At 47.3% G+C, this 18666-nt stretch overlaps 2 protein-coding genes across 3 annotated transcripts in view; one reads left to right on the plus strand and one right to left on the minus strand.

The window, feature by feature from the left end:
• Nucleotides 1-36: 36 nt before the first annotated feature.
• On the minus strand, nucleotides 37-4545 carry MRPL52 (mitochondrial ribosomal protein L52). 2 transcript variants are annotated; one of them, XM_052646852.1, is made up of 5 exons: nucleotides 4512-4545; nucleotides 4347-4404; nucleotides 4203-4270; nucleotides 578-642; nucleotides 37-212 (listed from the first exon to the last, which is right to left on the minus strand). In XM_052646852.1, exons 1-5 carry the CDS (start codon nucleotides 4537-4539, stop codon nucleotides 60-62), a joined length of 372 nt encoding a protein of 123 aa, XP_052502812.1. In that variant the 5' UTR covers nucleotides 4540-4545; the 3' UTR covers nucleotides 37-59. The 2 variants fall into 2 exon arrangements, with proteins under 2 accessions (XP_052502812.1, XP_052502810.1); XM_052646850.1 differs by having other exon boundaries at nucleotides 4347-4407; nucleotides 4512-4544.
• Nucleotides 4546-15616: 11071 nt separating this feature from the next.
• Nucleotides 15617-18666, plus strand: part of SLC7A7 (solute carrier family 7 member 7) — a 28091-nt gene continuing 25041 nt past the window's right edge. The window contains exons 1-2 of the mRNA XM_052646140.1: nucleotides 15617-15692; nucleotides 16750-17289. Coding sequence (XP_052502100.1) covers nucleotides 16791-17289 — 499 coding nt within the window. The 5' untranslated portion in view covers nucleotides 15617-15692; nucleotides 16750-16790. The remainder of the gene's footprint in view (nucleotides 15693-16749; nucleotides 17290-18666) is intronic.

The raw sequence follows: 18666 nt of genomic DNA on the forward strand, positions 1-18666 counted from the left end.
CCAGGTACTAGAAAAGAAAGCCAGAGACAAGCTTGGGAAGGGAGACAGGAGCTGCTTTTTTATTGCCTTGGTCCTGGGTTTTGTAGTAGAGCCCCTTTGGGTTTAAGAGCATTCTGCTGCTTCCTTTTTTCTTCCTGCAACTTCTCCTGCTGTCTGAGCTGCCATGCCTGTAATCCAGCATCCATTTCCTGTGACAGCAGTACAACTCGTCTCTGAAACAGACAGGAAAACAGTGTGGATAACATCTGGGGCTTGAGCTCTGCACCATGTATCCTTTCATTCACAGATCAAAGTCAGGTTTCGGCTGGAAAGTGACACCACTGACTGGGGAAGGGGTGGAACAAGGTCCTGGGCTGGCAAGCAGGAGGAAGGAAGCAAAATGGGTGTCTCCCATTGGTTCCTGCCCTAGGAGTGCCCCAGTCTATTCTCCCTTCTCACAGTGCTGTTAAAACCTTCAGTGCATAAAACCTCCAAGTGAGCAGTACGTGTCAGCTTAGGTGCCAACTCAGGACAAATTGCAATTTAAATGTTCTCCAGCCAGTTACAGTTTGTCCTGGCTGGAGATCTAGCCACTCACCGCAAACTTTTCCCTTTGGGCTTTTCTTCGAAGCTGGCCTTTCATTGGAGGAGCAGGGCGGCCATCTGCAGATAGAAGTGAAAGGAAAGGCAAGTGTTAAAGCCTACAGTACCCTGGCCAAGTGGCTGTGACAGCAAAAGAGGGAAGAACCAATCTCAAGCTCCTCCCTTCTATTTCATACCCACTGTAGCTTCATTCCCGTAGAAAACTTCCTTCGTCTTCAATGGTGAAGTATGCCAGAACCACCAAGAAGAAACTCCTAGGCATGTTCCTACTCTACTTACCCCTCATTAGCCTTGAATTCAAGGTCCTTTGTGATGCTGAATCTCCTGTTTTATCTTCAGAAACCCTCCACTCAAGCAATTGGATTATTATTCTACTCACCACTGAGTCCTTGCTGGATTCTATCTCACTCCATAATGAAATATCCTCTTTTCCTTTCCTTTCAGCCAAATTCTCATTCTTAGGCCTAGCCCTAGCCCTACTTGTCCCAGAATCCCTTCTCTAACCTCTTCAACTCTGTCACTCTCTTCTGAAACAAAGGCATCTCCATCATTTAATATTTATCTATCTGGGGACATTTAAGGGCTATATGCAGGTCAGGAAGCAACAGTTAGAACTGGACATGGAACAACAGACTGGTTCCAAATAGGAAAAGGAGTACGTCAAGGCTGTATATTGTCACACTGCTTATTTAACTTCTATGCAGAGTACATCATGCGAAACGCTGAGCTGGAAGAAGCACAAGCTGGAATCAAGACTGCCGGGAGAAATATCAATAACCTCAGATATGCAGATGACACCACCATTACGGCAGGAAGTGAAGAGGAACTAAAAAGCCTCCTGATGAAAGTGAAAGAGGAGAGTGAAAAAGTTGGCTTAAAGCTCAACATTCAGAAAACGAAGATCATGGCACCTGGTCCCATCACTTCATGGGAAATAGATGGGGAAACAGTGGAAACAGTGTTAGACTTTATTTTTTTGGGCTCCAAAATCACTGCAGATGGTGACTGCAGCCATGAAATTAAAAGATGCTTTCTCCTTGGAAGGAAAGTTATGACCAACCTAGATAGCATATTCAAAAGCAGAGACATTACTTTGCCAACAAAGGTCCGTCTAGTCAAGGCTATGGTTTTTCCAGTGGTCATGTATGGATATGAGAGTTGGAATGTGAAGAAAGCTGAGTGCCAAAGAATTGATGCTTTTGAACTGTGGTGTTGGAGAAGACTCTTGAGAGTCCCTTGGACTGCAAGGAGATCCAACCAGTCCATCCTAAAGGAGATCAGTCCTGGGTGTTCATTGGAAGGACTGATGCTAAAGCTGAAACTCCAATACTGGCCACCTCATGCGAAGAGTTGACTCGCTGGAAAAGACTCTGATGCTGGGAGGGATTGGGGGCAGGAGGAGAAGGGGACGACCAAGGATGAGATGGCTGGATGGCATCACCAACTCGATGGACATGAGTTTGAGTGAACTCTGGGAGTTGGTGATGGACAAGGAGCCCTGGCATGCTGCCATTCATGGGGTCGCAAAGAGTTGGACACGACTGAGCGACTGAACTGAATTGAACTGAAGGGCTTCCCTGTAGCTCAGACAGTAAAGAATCTGTCTGCAATGCAGGAGACCTGGGTTTGATCTCTGGCTCAGGAAGATCCCCTGGAGGAAGGAATGGCAATCCACTCCAGTATCCTTGCCTGGAGAATCCCATGGACAGAGGAACCTACTACTTGGGGACATTTACTGTACTACTGATTATTTTTAGTCTTATTTAGCTGTCTCAAATTCTTCTGGAAAGGGGCAGAGCATTGAAATATTAATTAATCTTTAAAATGTCATGCTTTGTTTTACCAGCTAAGACTTTAAGTTCCTTGGGATCAAGGACTATATCCCTTTTCACTGTAATATAAATAGTGTAGGCGTATAATAAAAATCTCATAATCATCTGCTGATTTGCTGGAAAAAAGAAAAATGCAGTATCTTGATCTCGAGTAGTTTATAAGGGAGAATAAAAGGATACTTTCTACAAAGAAAGAGTGAAAACGCTGCCAAAGTTCGAAGGCAAGACAAATAGATATTATTCAAGAAAGGGAACCAATGCTGTGTACATCAGGTGTTTTACATTGGATGTTTCATTTTCTCCTTACAAGAACCACCTGAGATAGGTATCCTTTCACAGAAGTGGAAACTGAGAGATACAATTAAGTAACTTGTCCAAGACCATAAAGTTAGCAAGTAGAGAAGCAAGCCTGGATTAAGAATCAACTCTAGGACTTTCCTGGTGGTTCAGTGGTTAAGAATCCGATTTCCAATGCAGGGGGCATGCTGTGGGGCAACTAAGCCTGTGCTGTGCCACAATAGGAGCTAAGATCCCACGTGTCTTGAGGCCAAAAAACAAAAAGAAGAAAACCACCAACACATAAAAAAACAGAAACAATACTGTAACAAATTCAATAAAGACTTTAAAAATGGTCCGCATTAAAAAAAATTTTTTTTTAAATCAATTCCAGTCCTTCCAATATTTCAAGAAATCCTAGACTTCCTACAGTAAATAACAACTAGAAAAAATCTTCACCATCCTCCGCAGCCACCACACATCTGATTAACCAGGTTTATATCCCTATAAATGGCAACCCTCTCCAGGACTCTTGCCTGGAGAATTCTAAGGACAGAGGAGCCTGGCGGACTAGAGATCACAAAGAGTGAGACAGGACTGTGTGACTGACTTTCACTATTTTCCTTCATACTCCTATAAACTATACTCCATGCTGTTGAAGGGGGCCTGGTCTCTGCCCAGTTCTAGTCTAGGCTTTGCTATTACCTAGATGTGTGCTCCCAGGCAATTTACTTCTTTAGGCCTCAATTTTCCCACCTCTGAACTGGAGTTCCAGTGGAGTGGGGAATGGCTTCAGCTTTTCTAAGGTCCTTCTTTTTTAGGGCTTTTTTTTTTAAGGAAGAAAGTTTTCCCAAAGGGAACCCACCATGCTCTGCCCTCACACTTCTAAGCCTCTCTCAGAGAATCATTTAGGCAGCCTTTCAAAGAGCTCTCCCTGCATTTGGTAACAAACTCTCAACAATGTACTGCTCACACAGAAGAGCAGTTCTTTGTAACTATCTAAAAATTTTTATTATTTACTTGGCTGTACCAGGTCTTAGTTGTGGGTGGCCCGCCCCATCTTTAGCTCCTGCAAGCAAACTCTCAGTTGTGGCACGTGGGATTTAGTTCCCCGATCAGATCGAACCCAGGCTCCCTGCATTGGGAGCACGGAGTCCTCGCCACTGAACCACCAGTGAAGTCCCCTTCCTAACTTTGAAAAAAAATCACGTCCCTCTTTGACAACACAAAGTCTTGTCTCTCCCCGGTGACCCCCTAGATCAGAATTATTTTCTGCTTATCCCCACAAGCCGAGAGGTTCAGTCCAGCTTTCCTTTCCACAGGTGTAGTTTAATTCACAAACAGCAGGGCTTCTTCCCTCCCAACGCCAAACACAAAGTGCAGTAAGTTGTCCGCTCAGACACACCTCCACTTTGACACTCCTTCCCCCCACTCCCCGCTCCGCTACGTCCAGGGGCGTTCCCGCAGGGTGAAAATCTCCGAAGTGGAGTTAACTGTCAGATCAGCGCTCACCCGCGTACGACCAGTCTGGGAGCTCCGTAAGGGGGCCGTAGCCGGAGGGGTTGGCAGCAAGGCCCTGCCTGGATGGAAAAAAACAGTTCGGTGAGGACTCAGGCCAACTTCTGGCCCCCCAGTTTCTTCCAGACGGGCACTCACCGGAGTCGCCACTGGCTGCCTGCCCGAGCCGCGGCGCCGCAGTGCAGCCTCCGGACACCTGCTGGGAAAACGGGGCAGAGCTGGGAGAGAGGCCGCGCAGGCAGCCCAGGGATCCGCGGCCCGCCCCGGCAAACTCCGGAGCCCACCGACCTCACACCCACTTACTAGAGAGCAGCATACCCAAAGCAGCCATGCTGAGGCGCAGGAGCCGGAAGTGGGCGTGGCCTCGTTGGCCACGCGCGACGCTGCGCGGGAAGCAGGAAGTCGCCATCTTGAGTCTAGTTTTCAAACACGGGCCCCGCCATCTTGGCTCATTGTACGGAAGAGAGGGGCAAAACTGCTTCCAGGGTGTGTTGGGGGAGAGCGGTTGTTCTGAGTATGTGTTCTTAGTGTTGGGTACGACTTTGTGGAAGTCGCGTCCTCTCAAACGAAACCATTCTGAACTGTTTTCCCACAGCCTTCTATCTCCTCGCTGCGGTCACTAATCCATTGAAATTTATCTCAGTTGAGTAACATCCACGTGACCTCATTCTGTCTTGTAGCATCACTGTAACATGTTTTCCTCAGCCGGAGTGAAATCTACAGTGTAGGGTTTCAGTTTTCACTCATTTATCAAAGTTGAAGAGCTTACATGTGAAGAGCACTGTAGTCAGTGTGGAGAGCAAAGCAAAGGTCCCTATTCGGATACAGCGCCAAGTCTAGAGAAAGAGAGAGGACAGTAATCATACACATTCCAGTAATATTATAGCTGAGATGAGTACTGGGAAGGGAAGTAGGTGTTGCTTGTAAGCATATGAAAACTTGATCTGGAGTATAGTGTCAAAGAAGGCTTTCTAGAGGAAGCCGAATTGGCGCTAAGCTCTGATTCCATTTTTATAAAGCTACCACCGCACATTGTGTAATACCCATGCGAAAGCCTTGTGAGGCAGGTACTAGTAAGCGGCAAACCCAGATCCCGTGGCTTCTTCCCTTTCTTTATTTTAAATCACTTACAGACACACTTTTATTGTGCTTCGCAAGTACTGCATTTTTTACAAATTGAAGGTTTGTAGCAACATTGCATAGAACATCTTATAAGTGCCAGATTTTTCAAAGAGCGTTCATTCACTTCGTGCCTCTGTGTCATGTTTGGTAATTCTTGAAAAATTTCAAGCTTTGGCATTACTGTTAAGGGAACTGTGACCAGTGATCTTTGATGTTACACTTGTAATGTGTTTTGACATTTTTTAGCACTTTTTCAATTAAAGTTTTTTTTTTTTAAAGACATAATGATAGGGAGAGAGTGATGGACAGAGAAGCCTGGAGTGCTGTAGTTCATGGAGTTGCAACGAGTCGGACACGACTGAACAATAACAACAAACGCTAGTCACACTTAATAGACCGTAATGTAGTGTAAATGTAACGTTACATGTCCTGGGAGACTGAAAAATTCATGTCATTCTCTTTATTGTGATATTTCTTTTATTATGGTGGTCTGAACTATCTTGAGGTATGCCTGTACTTACCCTGGGCAAGTCATTTATCTTTAATTTCTTCATTGACAAAAAAGCTGAATATATCACATTTATGAAAACATTTTAAAAATGATAACGTAAGTGAAAGTGCTGTAAAAATGGTGAAGCTTTTACAGAAGTGTCCATTACTCTTGTGCTAGGCTAGACACTTAAATACATGCTGACTGGGGAAACCTGAGGGAGTGGTGTAATGGCCTATCTGGAAGTTTATCATTTCCTTCTGCAAGACTGGGAAGTTTTTCCACAGGAGGTGGCTCTGAACTGCACTTTGAAAGAGGGGAAGGGTGGATCCTGGTTTAAGAAATAAAAGGCAGCTGTTTGGATAACAATAAGAATGGTATAGGGAGGGCTGAACTAGAAAAAAGGATGAGAATAAAATAACCTTGGCTATAAGCCAATGGATGGACCCAAAAACTTAGCAAGGGAAGTAAGAAAATAGAGTACCACTACCATTTTACATTTGTACACTTAATTTTCAGTTATCAAAACTTCTGTATAAATGATATAAGCACTTCTATTTAAAATTTCATAATAAACCTATAAAGTAGAGAATACAGATCAGGAAGCAGTCACTATGGAGATTGCTTGTAATTTTCAGAGATCAGGAAATTGAACCAAAACGTTGCTGTGGATTTATTTTACAGTTGCAACAATGACTGAGTAACACCTTTCCCAAGCCACCCTCCATGTGTCTTTGGCTGGTTCTGAGAGGCAGCTGAGGCAGACAGCACTGAAATCCCATTACATAATTTACAGTTGGAGAATCAAGTAGTAGAAACCAAGGGCTGGAAAAATAAAGTCGGTGTTAACATTCAAGATTCATAGGAAAGCAGGCTGGTACTACCATCAACACTATATAAAGAAGTTAAACCAGCCTAACTCATACACTATGGGTATAAAATCATAGAAAAGGTCACATGCATTAAGGTGAACTGATAATGTAGATGATAATTTCTCCAAAGACATACGGATAGCTAATAAACACATGAAGAGATGCTCACCATCACTCACTAGAGAAATGCAAATCAAAACTACAATGATAAGTCATCTCACACTAGACAGAATTGCCATAATCAAAAAATCCACAAACAATAAGTCCTGGAGAGTGTGTGAAGAAAAGGGAACCCTCCTGCACTGCTGATGGGAATATAAATTGATATAGTCACTATGGAAGACAGTATGGAAGTGCCTTAAAAAACTAGGAATAAAACCACCATACGACCCAGCAATACCACTTCTAGGTATGTACCCTGAAGAAACCAAAACTGAAAAAGACACATGTACCCCAATGTTCGTTGCTGCACTATTTACAACAGCTAAGACATGGAAACAACCTAGATGTCCTTCGACAGATGAATGGATAAAGAAGTTGTGGTACATATACACAATGGAATATCACTCACCCATTAAAAGGAACACATTTGAGTCAGGTCTAATGAGGTGGATGAACCTAGAACCTATTATACAGAGTGAAGTAGGTCAGAAAGAGAAAAATATCATATATTAACACATATATATGACTTCTAGATGGATGGTACTGATGAAACGTCTCAGAGCAGCAATGGAGACACAGACATAGAGAACAGACTTATGGACAAGGGTGGGGGAAAAGAGGGAGAAGGTGAGATGAATAGAGTAGTATAGAAGAATATATACACTAACAGGTGTAAATAGAAAGCCAATGGGAATTTGTTGTATGACTCAGGGAACTCAAACTGGGGCTCTGTAACAACCTAGAGGGGTGGGAATGGGCAGGAGGTGGGAGAGAGATTCAAGAGCGAGGGGGCATATGTACACCTATGGTTAATTCATGTTAATGTATGACATAAATCAAATTGTAAAGAAATCACCAGAGATAAATAAATGTTAGAAAAAAATGTAGACAGTATGAACTCCACATGCAAAAGTGAACACATGTACTAGTTTAATAGCTGAGGGAGTCGAGGAGCCAGGGCAGGAGGATTTCAGGGCAGGATGGGAAGCTAAATCTGAAAAACTGGGGAATGTGGGAGGGGAACGGTCTTTGGAAGGAAGATAAGTTCAGCCTTTGACGTGGTTAGAGTGATGTGGCAGGGGGATAATCTGTGGGTTGTAAATAGCAGGAAATAGGTGTTAGGATTTTGAGAGAGAGAGAAAGAGAACTCTAGGTGCTGACAGCTAACATCATCAGCATTCTCAGGGACCTTATGGAACACTGTTGCGGGGGTGGGGGAGGGGTTTGGCACTTGGACAGCACTCCTCAGTGACTTCAACCAGGCTCTAAGCCACAGGAAAGTGGCTTCATCATCCCCTAACTCAAAGTCTTTCAACCTCTGGACTTCATCTGACAAAAGCTGGAGGTAACAATGGTGAAAAATATCAGGAATCTGAGCTCCATGTCTTTCTTTCCCCTTAAAGTCCTTTGCCTCTCAAGGGCGTCACACCATGGCCTGTATTTGGCATTAACATTTTGTTTAACCACTGATGTTTTTGTCCAACACGTTTATTCGTTTATTCAAATATCATTCTGTCAGGTCTGTATACAGTAATTTCTGTACAAGTGCACTGAGAATTTTGGTTCTTTTTAAACTGTTGTGATGAATAATGATGACTTTGGAGAAAAAACATAAGTAAGGCTGACTCTGGGTGGCTAATTCCACCTCATTTTGCAACCTCTTCCCCTTTCAGCATTCGGTGACTAAATTCTAAGATTGAAGAAGAGCGAACTATTTAGGAAGTTTCTTGTTTCACATTCCTTCTTAGGACAGCTCAACAAAGATCTAAATCACTGTCACTCTATACAAGAACTGTGGGAACTGACAGTCATAAACCACCCACTCACACAATACATAGCTTTGCATATTATTTCCTTATAGCTTATATAATTTATTGTAATATATTCCTTTTCTTTTACCATGGCTGTTAATTCCTTGCTCATTCAGTATAGGCTAAATTGTGTGTTAAATGCCCCAGCTTCAACACGGGTAAATTATAACCTCAGGGCTACACTCTTTTTTTCTTGCCTTGTCCCTGGGAAGTCTCTTAAGCTATGTGCTTTTCCACCAGACAGGTCTTGAAGGTGGGTGGTTCGCGATGAATCTCTGCAGCGAATCTTTGGCTTTAAAATATGCCAAAGCTGGACTGTCCAAAAGGTATACAAAAGGAAATTGTATTATTTACAAGTCAAGTCGTCTTTTAGTTTTAATACGTGGTGAAACATTTCTAGATTCCTTTCCTTGAATTAGCCCAGCAACTCCCTTTTTTATTGGGTCCAAGAAAGGTGCGGTGGGGACTTCAGCCTCCGCTCGGACATGTTTGGTTACGTGCTGCCTCCTGGCGGCGGCTCTACGGCCTGACACTTTCCAGCCGGGTGGAGACCACTTGCTTTAATTTGGGATCTCGAAGCTGACGCAACAGCTTCCCCGAGGGGGCGGAGAGTTGAGTCGCCCTTCCGGGAGACCCCTCCCCCGGCTCCTAGGGGGAACGTCTCCCTCCCCTCCCCCACGGGGCTTTGCGGTCCAGAGTCCCTCCGGACTTTCAGCCGAGAACGTCTCGGGGCTGGAGGCAGGGTTGCCAGGGTTTGGGGCCCTTGCCCAGACCCTCCTCGGGCCCCAGAGCTCGAGCTGGATTGGGAGGGAGGGAAGAGGAAGCTGAGCGCTCGTGGGGCGGAGGACGCCTCTAAGGGTATCCGCGGTCATTTTCATTTCCCAAGGGCAGCGCAGCTCTGGCTGAGCGAGGACAGGGCAGGGGAGCGGGTTGCGAGGCCTCTCGGTTCCCAACCTTTGCGATCTTCGACTACACCCACCACAATCGCTCCCACCCCCCCCTCCCCACCCCCTTACCCCCCCCATCCCCCCCCATCCTCTTCTAGCGCCTCCTGCAGCCCGGGGAGGGGCGGGGGCTGCTTGGCCAGGTGGAGGGAACGAAGGGGTCCAGGTGAGGTGAGGCCCTGGTGCCCCAGCGCAGAGCCCGCCTCGGCCTCCGCAGCCAGATCTGGACATCGGGTGCTAACCGAGCTCTCCAGAGGGCTGTGGGGACGGGCGGTGGCTGGGTCGGGGTTGGGAAGGCGAGACCTTGGGGCTGCAGACACGGAACCGTGGGCCGAAAGAGGGAAGTAACGGGCAACGACGGGGACGACGTCAAGGGGCGGGGCCGGCGAGCGAGGTGGGGGGCAGAGAGGGGACCCGGGCAAAGGTGAGCGCGGCGCGCCGGCCCGGCGGGGGCGGAGGGGGGAGGGGAGGGGCGGAGGGGGGAGGGGAGGGGCGCGGGGCGCTGCGGGGGCGGGTCTGGGAAAGAGTTCCCGCTGAAGGGTTTGTGGTTCCACTTTGCTGGAACGCACCTGCCTCTGCGTGAACCTGAGCACTCGCCTCACTCCGCCTTCGTCCCCTCTGCCCTTTCACCGCTTCGCGGACGTCGCGCCTTGTTCTCGCCGCGCCCAGACCGGCCACCTGAGCTGGGTGTGGGACAGCAGCACAGAGCTTCCGATCGATCGGGAAGGCGCGTTAATGAGGTGCTTTTTGTTTTTGTTTTCCCATTGATGAAACAGAAAGTCCCTTTCAAATCATTCTAGGCCTTCCAGTAAAACTGAGAAAACTATACTTTTTCCTTCCCTTCAACCCATTACTATCAAAAAGAGTAGACACCTTTCAAAGTTGCTTGGGAGCCAGGCCAGCAGCAGCGTAGAAGGGCCTGAAGAGCAAGTGCAAGACATTCCCGGAGCTCAACTTGGAAACCAGTCTAGGAAGAAAGGCATTATTCATCCAGTTATTCTTCCAGCAAACCCTTTTTTGACTGTCCACACGGACCCTGCCCTGGGGGTACCGGTGAATGAAGAAGCTCTGATGGGGCTGCGTTCTAGTGAGGGAAGTGACAACAGACCAACCCCAGGTGGTAGCCAGTGCCTTTGAAGAAAAGTCAGGCATGGTGAAGGGGATGGAGATTGGCTGAAGGAAGAAGTTACCCCTTCTGAGACTCCTCAGGGAAGGTCTCTTGAGAGTGGTGTTTAAGCACAGACCTGAATGGAATGAGTGAGAGAAGGAGCAATATCATGGGGAAGAATGTTCCAGGCCAAGGGAACAGCAAATGCAGACGCCTTGAGATGTCAGGGCTTGTGTGGCAACAGCAAGGGGGCCCAGCGTGGCTGGAGTGAGGGGAGGGAGGTAGGGGCCAGTGCCAACAGGGGCAGCCTTAGGACTGTCTTCCTAGGATTTCCCTCATTTACAACTTGGACCTGAGTCCATGGTGGGATTAAGGGGCAGGCCAGCTGGGCAAGCAGGCTGGGTCTAAAAGGGCACTAAATTATCCTGGAGTAATTCAGACTTTTGGAGCCAATGAGCTCTGATTCTGTCTGTTGGTGAACTGTAAGTTGGCTCCCTTCCACTGACAGAATCCTTGATGACTGCTTACCTAGACCACCTGTCTCTAGACTAATTGTGCAACATGCAGGTACAGGTATTAATACAAGTTGCCTGAAGGCAGTGATCACAGCTGGAATTCGGAAAATGCTGCACCTCGCTGTGAAGTGCCACTCCCTGAGACTTGTGCTATTGTCTACATTCAAAATCATTTGATATGCCCACCAAGAAACTGTCTGCTTCAGAAAACTGCATGTAATGAATTCATGCCTTAAATTCTACTCTTGAAAGAATGAGACTTCCAATTTTTATTCCGTCGGTATTCCCCCACTTCTGCTAAGCAAACATTCAACAGATATTTAAATAATCTTGGTTTGAGGGGGTGCCAACTCATTAGATTGCCCAGGGTGCCAGGGCTTGCTCTGGTCCACTTGCCTGGCTCTTACCTGGGTTGCCACGCATCACCTGAACCAGTTGGGGACCTGAGCTGTGAGTAGGTTTGCTTAGTGTTTGGGTATGCATGTGGCCGTGCCCCCTACAACTGGCCTTCCTTGGCACGTGTTGCCTTATATAGGGACTGAAGTGGCTGAGGCTTTTGAGATGGGAACACAGAGTTCTAATGCCCTAACCGTGGCTCCTGTGCCCTGCACAGGAGCAAGGATAGTATGTGAGTGGGAGTTGAGCAGGGAACGGAATGAGGGGCTAGGGGAAAAGGGCATCAAGGGGCTTCCCTGGTGGCTCAGTGGTAAAGAATCCACCTGCAATGCAGGAGACGCAGGAGACATGGGTTTGATTCCTGGACTGGGAAAATCCTCTGGAGGAGGGCATGGCAACCCTCTCCAGTATTCTTGTGTGGAGAATCCAATAGACAGAGGAGCCTGGTGGACTACAGTCCATGGGGTCACAAAGAGTCTGAAGCCACTGAGCATGCACGCATGCAAAGGGCATCAAGAGAGTACCCTAGGTCACTGGGAGAACTTAAGAACTGAGTAAATGTAGGACAACCAGGTACTTCAGGGACTGAGGCAGGTGGGGGGAGGGACTGAGGCTCTGAGTGGAGAAGGTGCCTGGAGGCAGGCAGCCATTGAGGTCCTCAGGGTCTGAACAGGCAGTCCCAGCTCCAGCTCGTTCCCTGGCCCCTCCCCACTGCCGGCCAGAGTCACACATGTGTTTTCCTGTTTTCCGTTTCGGTCCCCGGAGTCACCCTCTGCCTTTTCTGCTCCTCAGAGTCAACAGTTACTGGAGCTTGAGCCTTACCCCTTGTTCCCTTTCCCAGCACTGGCCCCTCTTCCAGAGTGCTGGTAGCTCCTCCTTGCATTTGCCCAAAGGTCTCAGACAGGTGAGTGATGGGCTGGGAGGGACAATGGGCAAGAGGGAAAGTGCGTACCAGAGGAGAATGGAGTGAGTCCTGAAAATTGCTTGTTTCCTAGCCTCAGCCCTCCCCAGTCTCAGCCCTCTGCCCTGAGACTTCAGCCCTATGTTAGTGGAAGCCATGGTCATTGAAGTAAATACTTTCTTGCTTGTTGCACTTTTTTTTTTGTTTTTAAGGGACTGTTGTAGTGAAATACAGAAAAACAAATGGAGAACTGGGGAGGGAGGAGCTGAGCTTCCAGCTTGGGGAGATGGGGGGAATTCAGCTGTAGCAGAGTGTGTCTGTTTTCTGTTTCTATTGTTTGGGGAGCCAGCCCAGTCCGGCTGGAGCTAGGATGGCAGGAGAGAAAGTACCTGGGGGAGAAAGTACCTTCTCACCTTAGAGAGAAAGTATCTGGGGGAGAAAGTACCTTCTCACCTTAGCAACCTGAGCTTGACTGAAGAACTGTATGCTGGTTCCTGGAGGAAGTGTGTTTCAGTTTTGCCATTCACGGGAGGCGTCAGGGCAAGGGGCTTCACTGGCTGCTGTGCCTGGCACTGCCTGCTTTGAGCCCTGCTTCTTGTGTTCCTTGAACCCCTGAATCTGAAACTTCTTCTGTTGGATGAATGTGTTGTCCTGGAATCTCCACTAGGTCCTCAGAGATGCATGGACCTCAGGAATACTGGTTATCTCCTGAGGTTCTAGACCCTGCAAGATTCTCTTGAAAAGCCTGGGGTAAGAACAGTTCAGGGCAGGTCATGCTGGTCCCAGGGTGCCTGAATGGTTGGAGGCATTACCCTGAGAGCTGGGGTCTTAGGAAGGAATGTGAACCACCAAGGATGTGCCTTCCTGCCCACAGAGCTGGTGCTGGGCAGTAGTTGAGAAAAGATGGGGCATCTTTTCTCTTAAGTCAGCCTCCTCTGTGGAGTTTGAGCAGGTTTATTGAAGAGTAGGCTAAGAAGAGGATTCTACTCTTATAGATATAGCATTTCCTGGTGAGACCACTAGGGTGTGCTGTTTGCTGGAATGTGAGTTTCACCCCCAGTGGGTGATGAAGATTTCACTTTTCAGGTAGGACCAACCAGGAACTAAACCCTGCACACGTCTCTCCCCACTTACTGTCGCAGTTTCCTCTTCCCTCGTCTCCTTCATCCCTTTCCACTATGTCCCATAAGGACACATGCCCATCCTTGGTGCCAGGGAATTTGATCTTAAAAAGCCTGGCATGATGATGTGTTTCCGTGTGTTTTGTTTGCTTTAGAAGTGGGCACCCTAATAGCAGCACTGCCCGGAGGACTTGTAATTGCCTCTCATCCCTGCAAAGGGATGAGAAAAGGAAGAAGCAATTAGGAAGGAGATGGACAGGCTTTGTTGGAGTCTTTAGCCTGGACTTCAGGCTGAAGGATGGCAGAGACTTTCTTTTATTCTAATCACATCCTCCTGTAGATAATTCATTAGGGAGCCATCTAAAGTGCTTTCTTGCCTAAGAGGAGGGCTAGAGACTGGACAGGTCAGAGTGGGTGGGGAGGTTGAAGAAACAGAGCTTGGGTTGTGTTGGCTAGCCTGCCCACCTACCTTGCTACTTTGGCATCCTGGGAAGTGACTTAGTGTCTGCCTTTGGGCTGCTGGAGGAATTAAATGAGATAAGGCATGTAGATGTTTAGCAGTATTTCTGGCTTAGGTAAGTGCTCAATAAATGACAGTTATGGCAATCTACTCCAGTACTATTGCCTGGAAAATCCCATGGACAGAGGAGTCTGGTAGGCTACAGTCCATGGGGTCGCAAAGAGTCGGACACTGAGCGACTTCACTTTCACTTTCACTGTTATAGAAGCATTTAGCGGGGAGCTGGGAGGAAAGGACAGTCTTCTGGATGGATTTCAAGATGTTTTTGTGAGGGTGGCTTGGGAGACACGTGATCTCTGGGGAGGCTAACAGCAGAATCAGCTTCCTGGGGAAAAAAAAGTTTAAAGGACTAGATTGGGAGGTTGTAGGGTGGAGATAAGGCCCCCTGGGGCTTTTTAGATCTTAGTTCTCTGATAATTGAATAAGGAAAGAGGCTGTGAAAGGGCATGAGAAGGGATAGAAAGACAGTTGCATTTCAAAATGAACACATTTCTATTGGTAAAAGAAACCAGGAATACCAAATTTATTTTAAGTAGCCTGTAAAAAGGGCTTCCCTGGTGGCTCAGAGGTTAAAGCGTCTGCCTAAGAAACAGAATTTTTGCTTTCCCTCAAATGCTCAACTTCCTCTGTTTTGGACCTCTCCAGTATAGCTCTGGAGAGGTTCTTTCCAGAATAAAATTCTGGAAATAAAAATTCTTTCCCCATATTTTAAGGAAATTGGAGTAAACTTGTATTTGGGGAAGGTGTTTGTAGGAATTTATGCAGAGATCCTGGTATATTTTCTCAAGGATGAAAGGACATGCGAGTGGGCCACAGATACAGAGGTTTGAGTCTCATATTTTGATCTTGGAAGCAGCCTGGGCTCAGCCCTCCGGTCATGGCACAAATTTCGGGTAGCCACTGTCACTGTATGTGGGGAAGTGTGCAGAGTTCTCTTAGGACATTCGATCACGAGTTGGACTGTACTTACACTTCTCTAATCTGCATGTGAACAAACCTCTGTTCACAATGTGCCGCCTTCCTGCCTTTCTTGTGGGGGGTGAGAGAAGTCGGGCTAAGGTGGGGCCTGGGGGACCAGGAGAGAGGGCTGTGCCTTCTTTCTCAACGCAGCCCTGTCCTCAGCTGATTTGCTCGGAGTTGGGGGGGAACTTCCCTGGGGTTGCAGAAACTGCACTCAGCTGACCATCAGTCCTTTCTTCTGGGCCCCCAGTCCTGGAGCAGAGCTGACAAAGGAGATTCCTGAGAGAGCGCCTTCTTATCGCAGAAACTGCTGAGCCAAGAGCTCCTAGCCTTCCTCTTCTAGATGTGAAAGGCCAGTGAACCTTGGACCCAGACAGTTGCTTAACACCCCTCTCTCTTCATCCCTCCTCCCTTCTTGACTTCTTGATTTGACTTAAATCCACAAGCATTTGCCCAGCCTTTCCTTTTACTGGAACGCAGGAGGGATCAGACCACAGCTCCCAGAGGCTGGTCTCTGTGTGGCTGGCTGCTGCCGGGGCCCTGCTTCCTTCAGGGCTGGGGAGTGAGTGTGCTTCCCCGCTTCCGCTCAGCCCTCCTCATCTTGCCCAGTCTCCCTTCACTGCTCTGCCGTGTCCAGTCGCCTCCTTTCCTGAGAGCCTCTAGTCCTAGGATCTATCCACTTGCTTGGCCAGCCTGGCCTGTCTTCCTCCTAGCTTTTGCTGCTCTGAGATGCCTGGCATTTGCTGCCCCGTCAGCTGTTTCCTTGCCTCGGCTTTGGTGTTGTCTCTGCAGCGGCAACACCTGGGTGGGGAGTGGTCATCAGCAGCCTCTAGTTGTCTCTAGTTGGGCTGTACATTTGGAGCATCGATTTCTCATCCGTACTTTTTTTGGGTGATGCAACTATGCAGAGTTTTGATGGCTAGAGGCCTGCAGTACTAGGGGTTGTGTTATCTGGGAAAGGAAAAGCATGGAAAAGAGAAGGGCCTGTCTTCTTTCTGGACGGGGCTGGGCTGCTTGGGCTTTGCTGGGACTGAAGAGTTCAGCTGACGGTTGTTAAGGGATGCTCCCTGAGCAGGGGCATGGCTGTGAGTTTCCAGAGAAAGAGATCTCTGAAGCCTTTAGGTTTGCCAGAGCCAGGGTCCTTGGGTGAAAAGGGCAGTGTTGTGTTGAGAACCCACAGGTTTGCTGCTTGCAAGTTTGGTTTCCAAGGTTGCATCTCATCACGTGACAGATGAGGCTGAAATTGGAGGGAAGACAGATTTTTAGGGGGTAAGGCTGAAACACAGGCTGACGTCATGATAGTGACATCTTGGAATTGCCAAATTGCTTGTCTTCCTGTCTCCAGTGAGCTCATAGAACCAGAATTTGGTTTTCTATTTTGTAAATCAGGTGGGAAGCGCCGGCCTAGTGAAAAACATGTTTTCTCTCTGGGGAATGAGTGCCTTTCTTTCAAGATTCAAATTGGAGTCATTTTGATGAGCCAGATGGAGAAGAGATTCCATTCAGAGGCAAAAGGTCCCTCAAATGGTGGGCATGGGTGGATTGCCTATGCTGGCTTCTGGGGTGCAGAGTTCTCTGTAATTGCCAACCTGATATATATCTTCATCTTTCTTCCTTAGAGGGCAATGCCAGGAAGCTGGTGAAGGCTTTCTTCTCCACTATGGTTGACGGCGTTAAATACGAAATGGCCTCCCACCATGAGAAGGATGCCACCCTCTTGGGCAATGAGGCCAGCCCCAAGCCCGAGCAGGTGAAGCTGAAGAAGGAGATCTCGCTGCTGAATGGCGTGTGCCTGATTGTGGGGAACATGATTGGTTCAGGCATCTTTGTCTCCCCCAAAGGCGTGCTCATCTACAGTGCCTCCTTTGGCCTCTCCCTGGTTGTCTGGGCAATGGGGGGCCTCTTCTCTGTCTTCGGGGCACTTTGTTATGCAGAACTGGGCACCACCATTAAGAAATCTGGGGCCAGCTACGCCTACATCCTTGAGGCCTTTGGGGGACTCCTTGCCTTCGTCCGTCTCTGGACCTCGCTCCTCATCATCGAGCCCACCAGCCAGGCCGTCATCGCCATCACCTTTGCCAACTACCTGGTGCAGCCCATCTTCCCAAACTGCTTGGCCCCCTATGCTGCTGTCCGCCTGCTGGCTGCTGCCTGCATCTGTAAGTGGGGCTGGGGCAGAGGCTGGGGTGTGAGTCAGCTTAGCTGATAAAGAGCTGGAAAGGAATGCCTCGGACAAACACTTTTGCTGTTGTTCATGTGTGTGCTAAGTGTGAAAATTCAAAGGGCTTCAGTGTCCAAAAAAATAAATCCTTTCTTCCAACTTCTCACTGTAAACATCATTAACAGTCTCTGCCCTTGCTGACCTTTACCTTTAAGAGATATAGTTTTGTTCTGTTTTACAAAAATGGGGTTATAGTACACATATTTCTACAGTTATTTTTTTCCCAGAATTTATCAGTAGTGTTCTTTTTGACATACAGATCTACTGAAAAAAAAAAAGCTTCAAGTTATTCCATGTTAATTTTAAGGGTATATTGTTTATTTAACCAATCAGGCCTCTGTTAATGGCAATTTCAGTTGGTTCCAGTTTTTCAATCTTACCGATAACACTCCCATGAATATCCTATTGTGTTTGCATGAGTTTTTTGTGGGCTAGATTCTTTTCTTTTTTTAAACTTATTTTATTGAAGTATGATTTATAGGGTTGTGTTAATTTCTGCTGTACAGCAAAGTGATTCAGTTATACATACATATACATTCTTTTTTATATTTATTCCCATTATGGAATATCACAGGATATTGAATATAGTTCCCTGTACTATACAGTGGAGAAGGAAATGGCTACCCACTCCAGTATTCTTGGCCTGGAGAATCCCAGGGACGGGGAGCCTGATGGGCTGCCATCTATGGGGTTGCACAGAGTCGGACACGACTGAAGCGACTTAGTAGCAGCAGTACTATACAGTAAGACCTTGTTGTTTATCTGTTCTATATATAATAGTTGTGTGGGTGCTAAATTGCTTCAGTTGTGTCCAACTCTTTGCAGCTCTATGAACTATAGCCCACTAGGCTTCTCTGTCCATGGGATTCTCCAAGCAAGAATACTGGAGTGGGTTGCCATGCCCTCCTCCAGGGATTCTTCCCAACCCGGGGGATTGAACCCACATGTCTTACATCTCCTGCATTGGCAGGTGGGTTCTTTACCACTGATGCCACCTGGGAGCCCATGTATAATTGATGTCTGCTAATCCCGAGCTCCCAGTCCTTCCCTCCTCTCCCCCCTCCCTCTTGGCAAGCACAGGTCTTCTCCTTGAGTCTGTATATTTGTGCCATGTTTTGGATTTCATATATAAGTGATTCATATGCTATTTGTCTTTGTTTGACTTCACTTTGTATGATAACCTCTAGGTCCATCCACATTGCTGCAAATGGCATTCTTTCATTCTTTTTTTATGGCTGACTAATATTCCATTGTGTATATACGCTGCATCCATTCATCAGTCAATGGACATTTAGTTTGTTTTCATGTCTTGGCA

Source organism: Budorcas taxicolor, chromosome 10, assembly GCF_023091745.1.
Source record: "Budorcas taxicolor isolate Tak-1 chromosome 10, Takin1.1, whole genome shotgun sequence".
Lineage (NCBI taxonomy): Eukaryota > Metazoa > Chordata > Mammalia > Artiodactyla > Bovidae > Budorcas > Budorcas taxicolor.

Coding starts and splice junctions, on each gene's coding strand:
- MRPL52 (XM_052646850.1), bottom strand. CDS start 4,539: ATGGCTGCTTTGGGTATGCTGCTCTCTA. Junction 643..4,202: donor CCCAGACTGGTCGTACGCGG/GTGAGCGCTGAT, acceptor TTCTATCTGCAG/ATGGCCGCCCTGCTCCTCCA. Junction 213..577: donor CCCAAAGGGAAAAGTTTGCG/GTGAGTGGCTAG, acceptor TGTCTGTTTCAG/AGACGAGTTGTACTGCTGTC.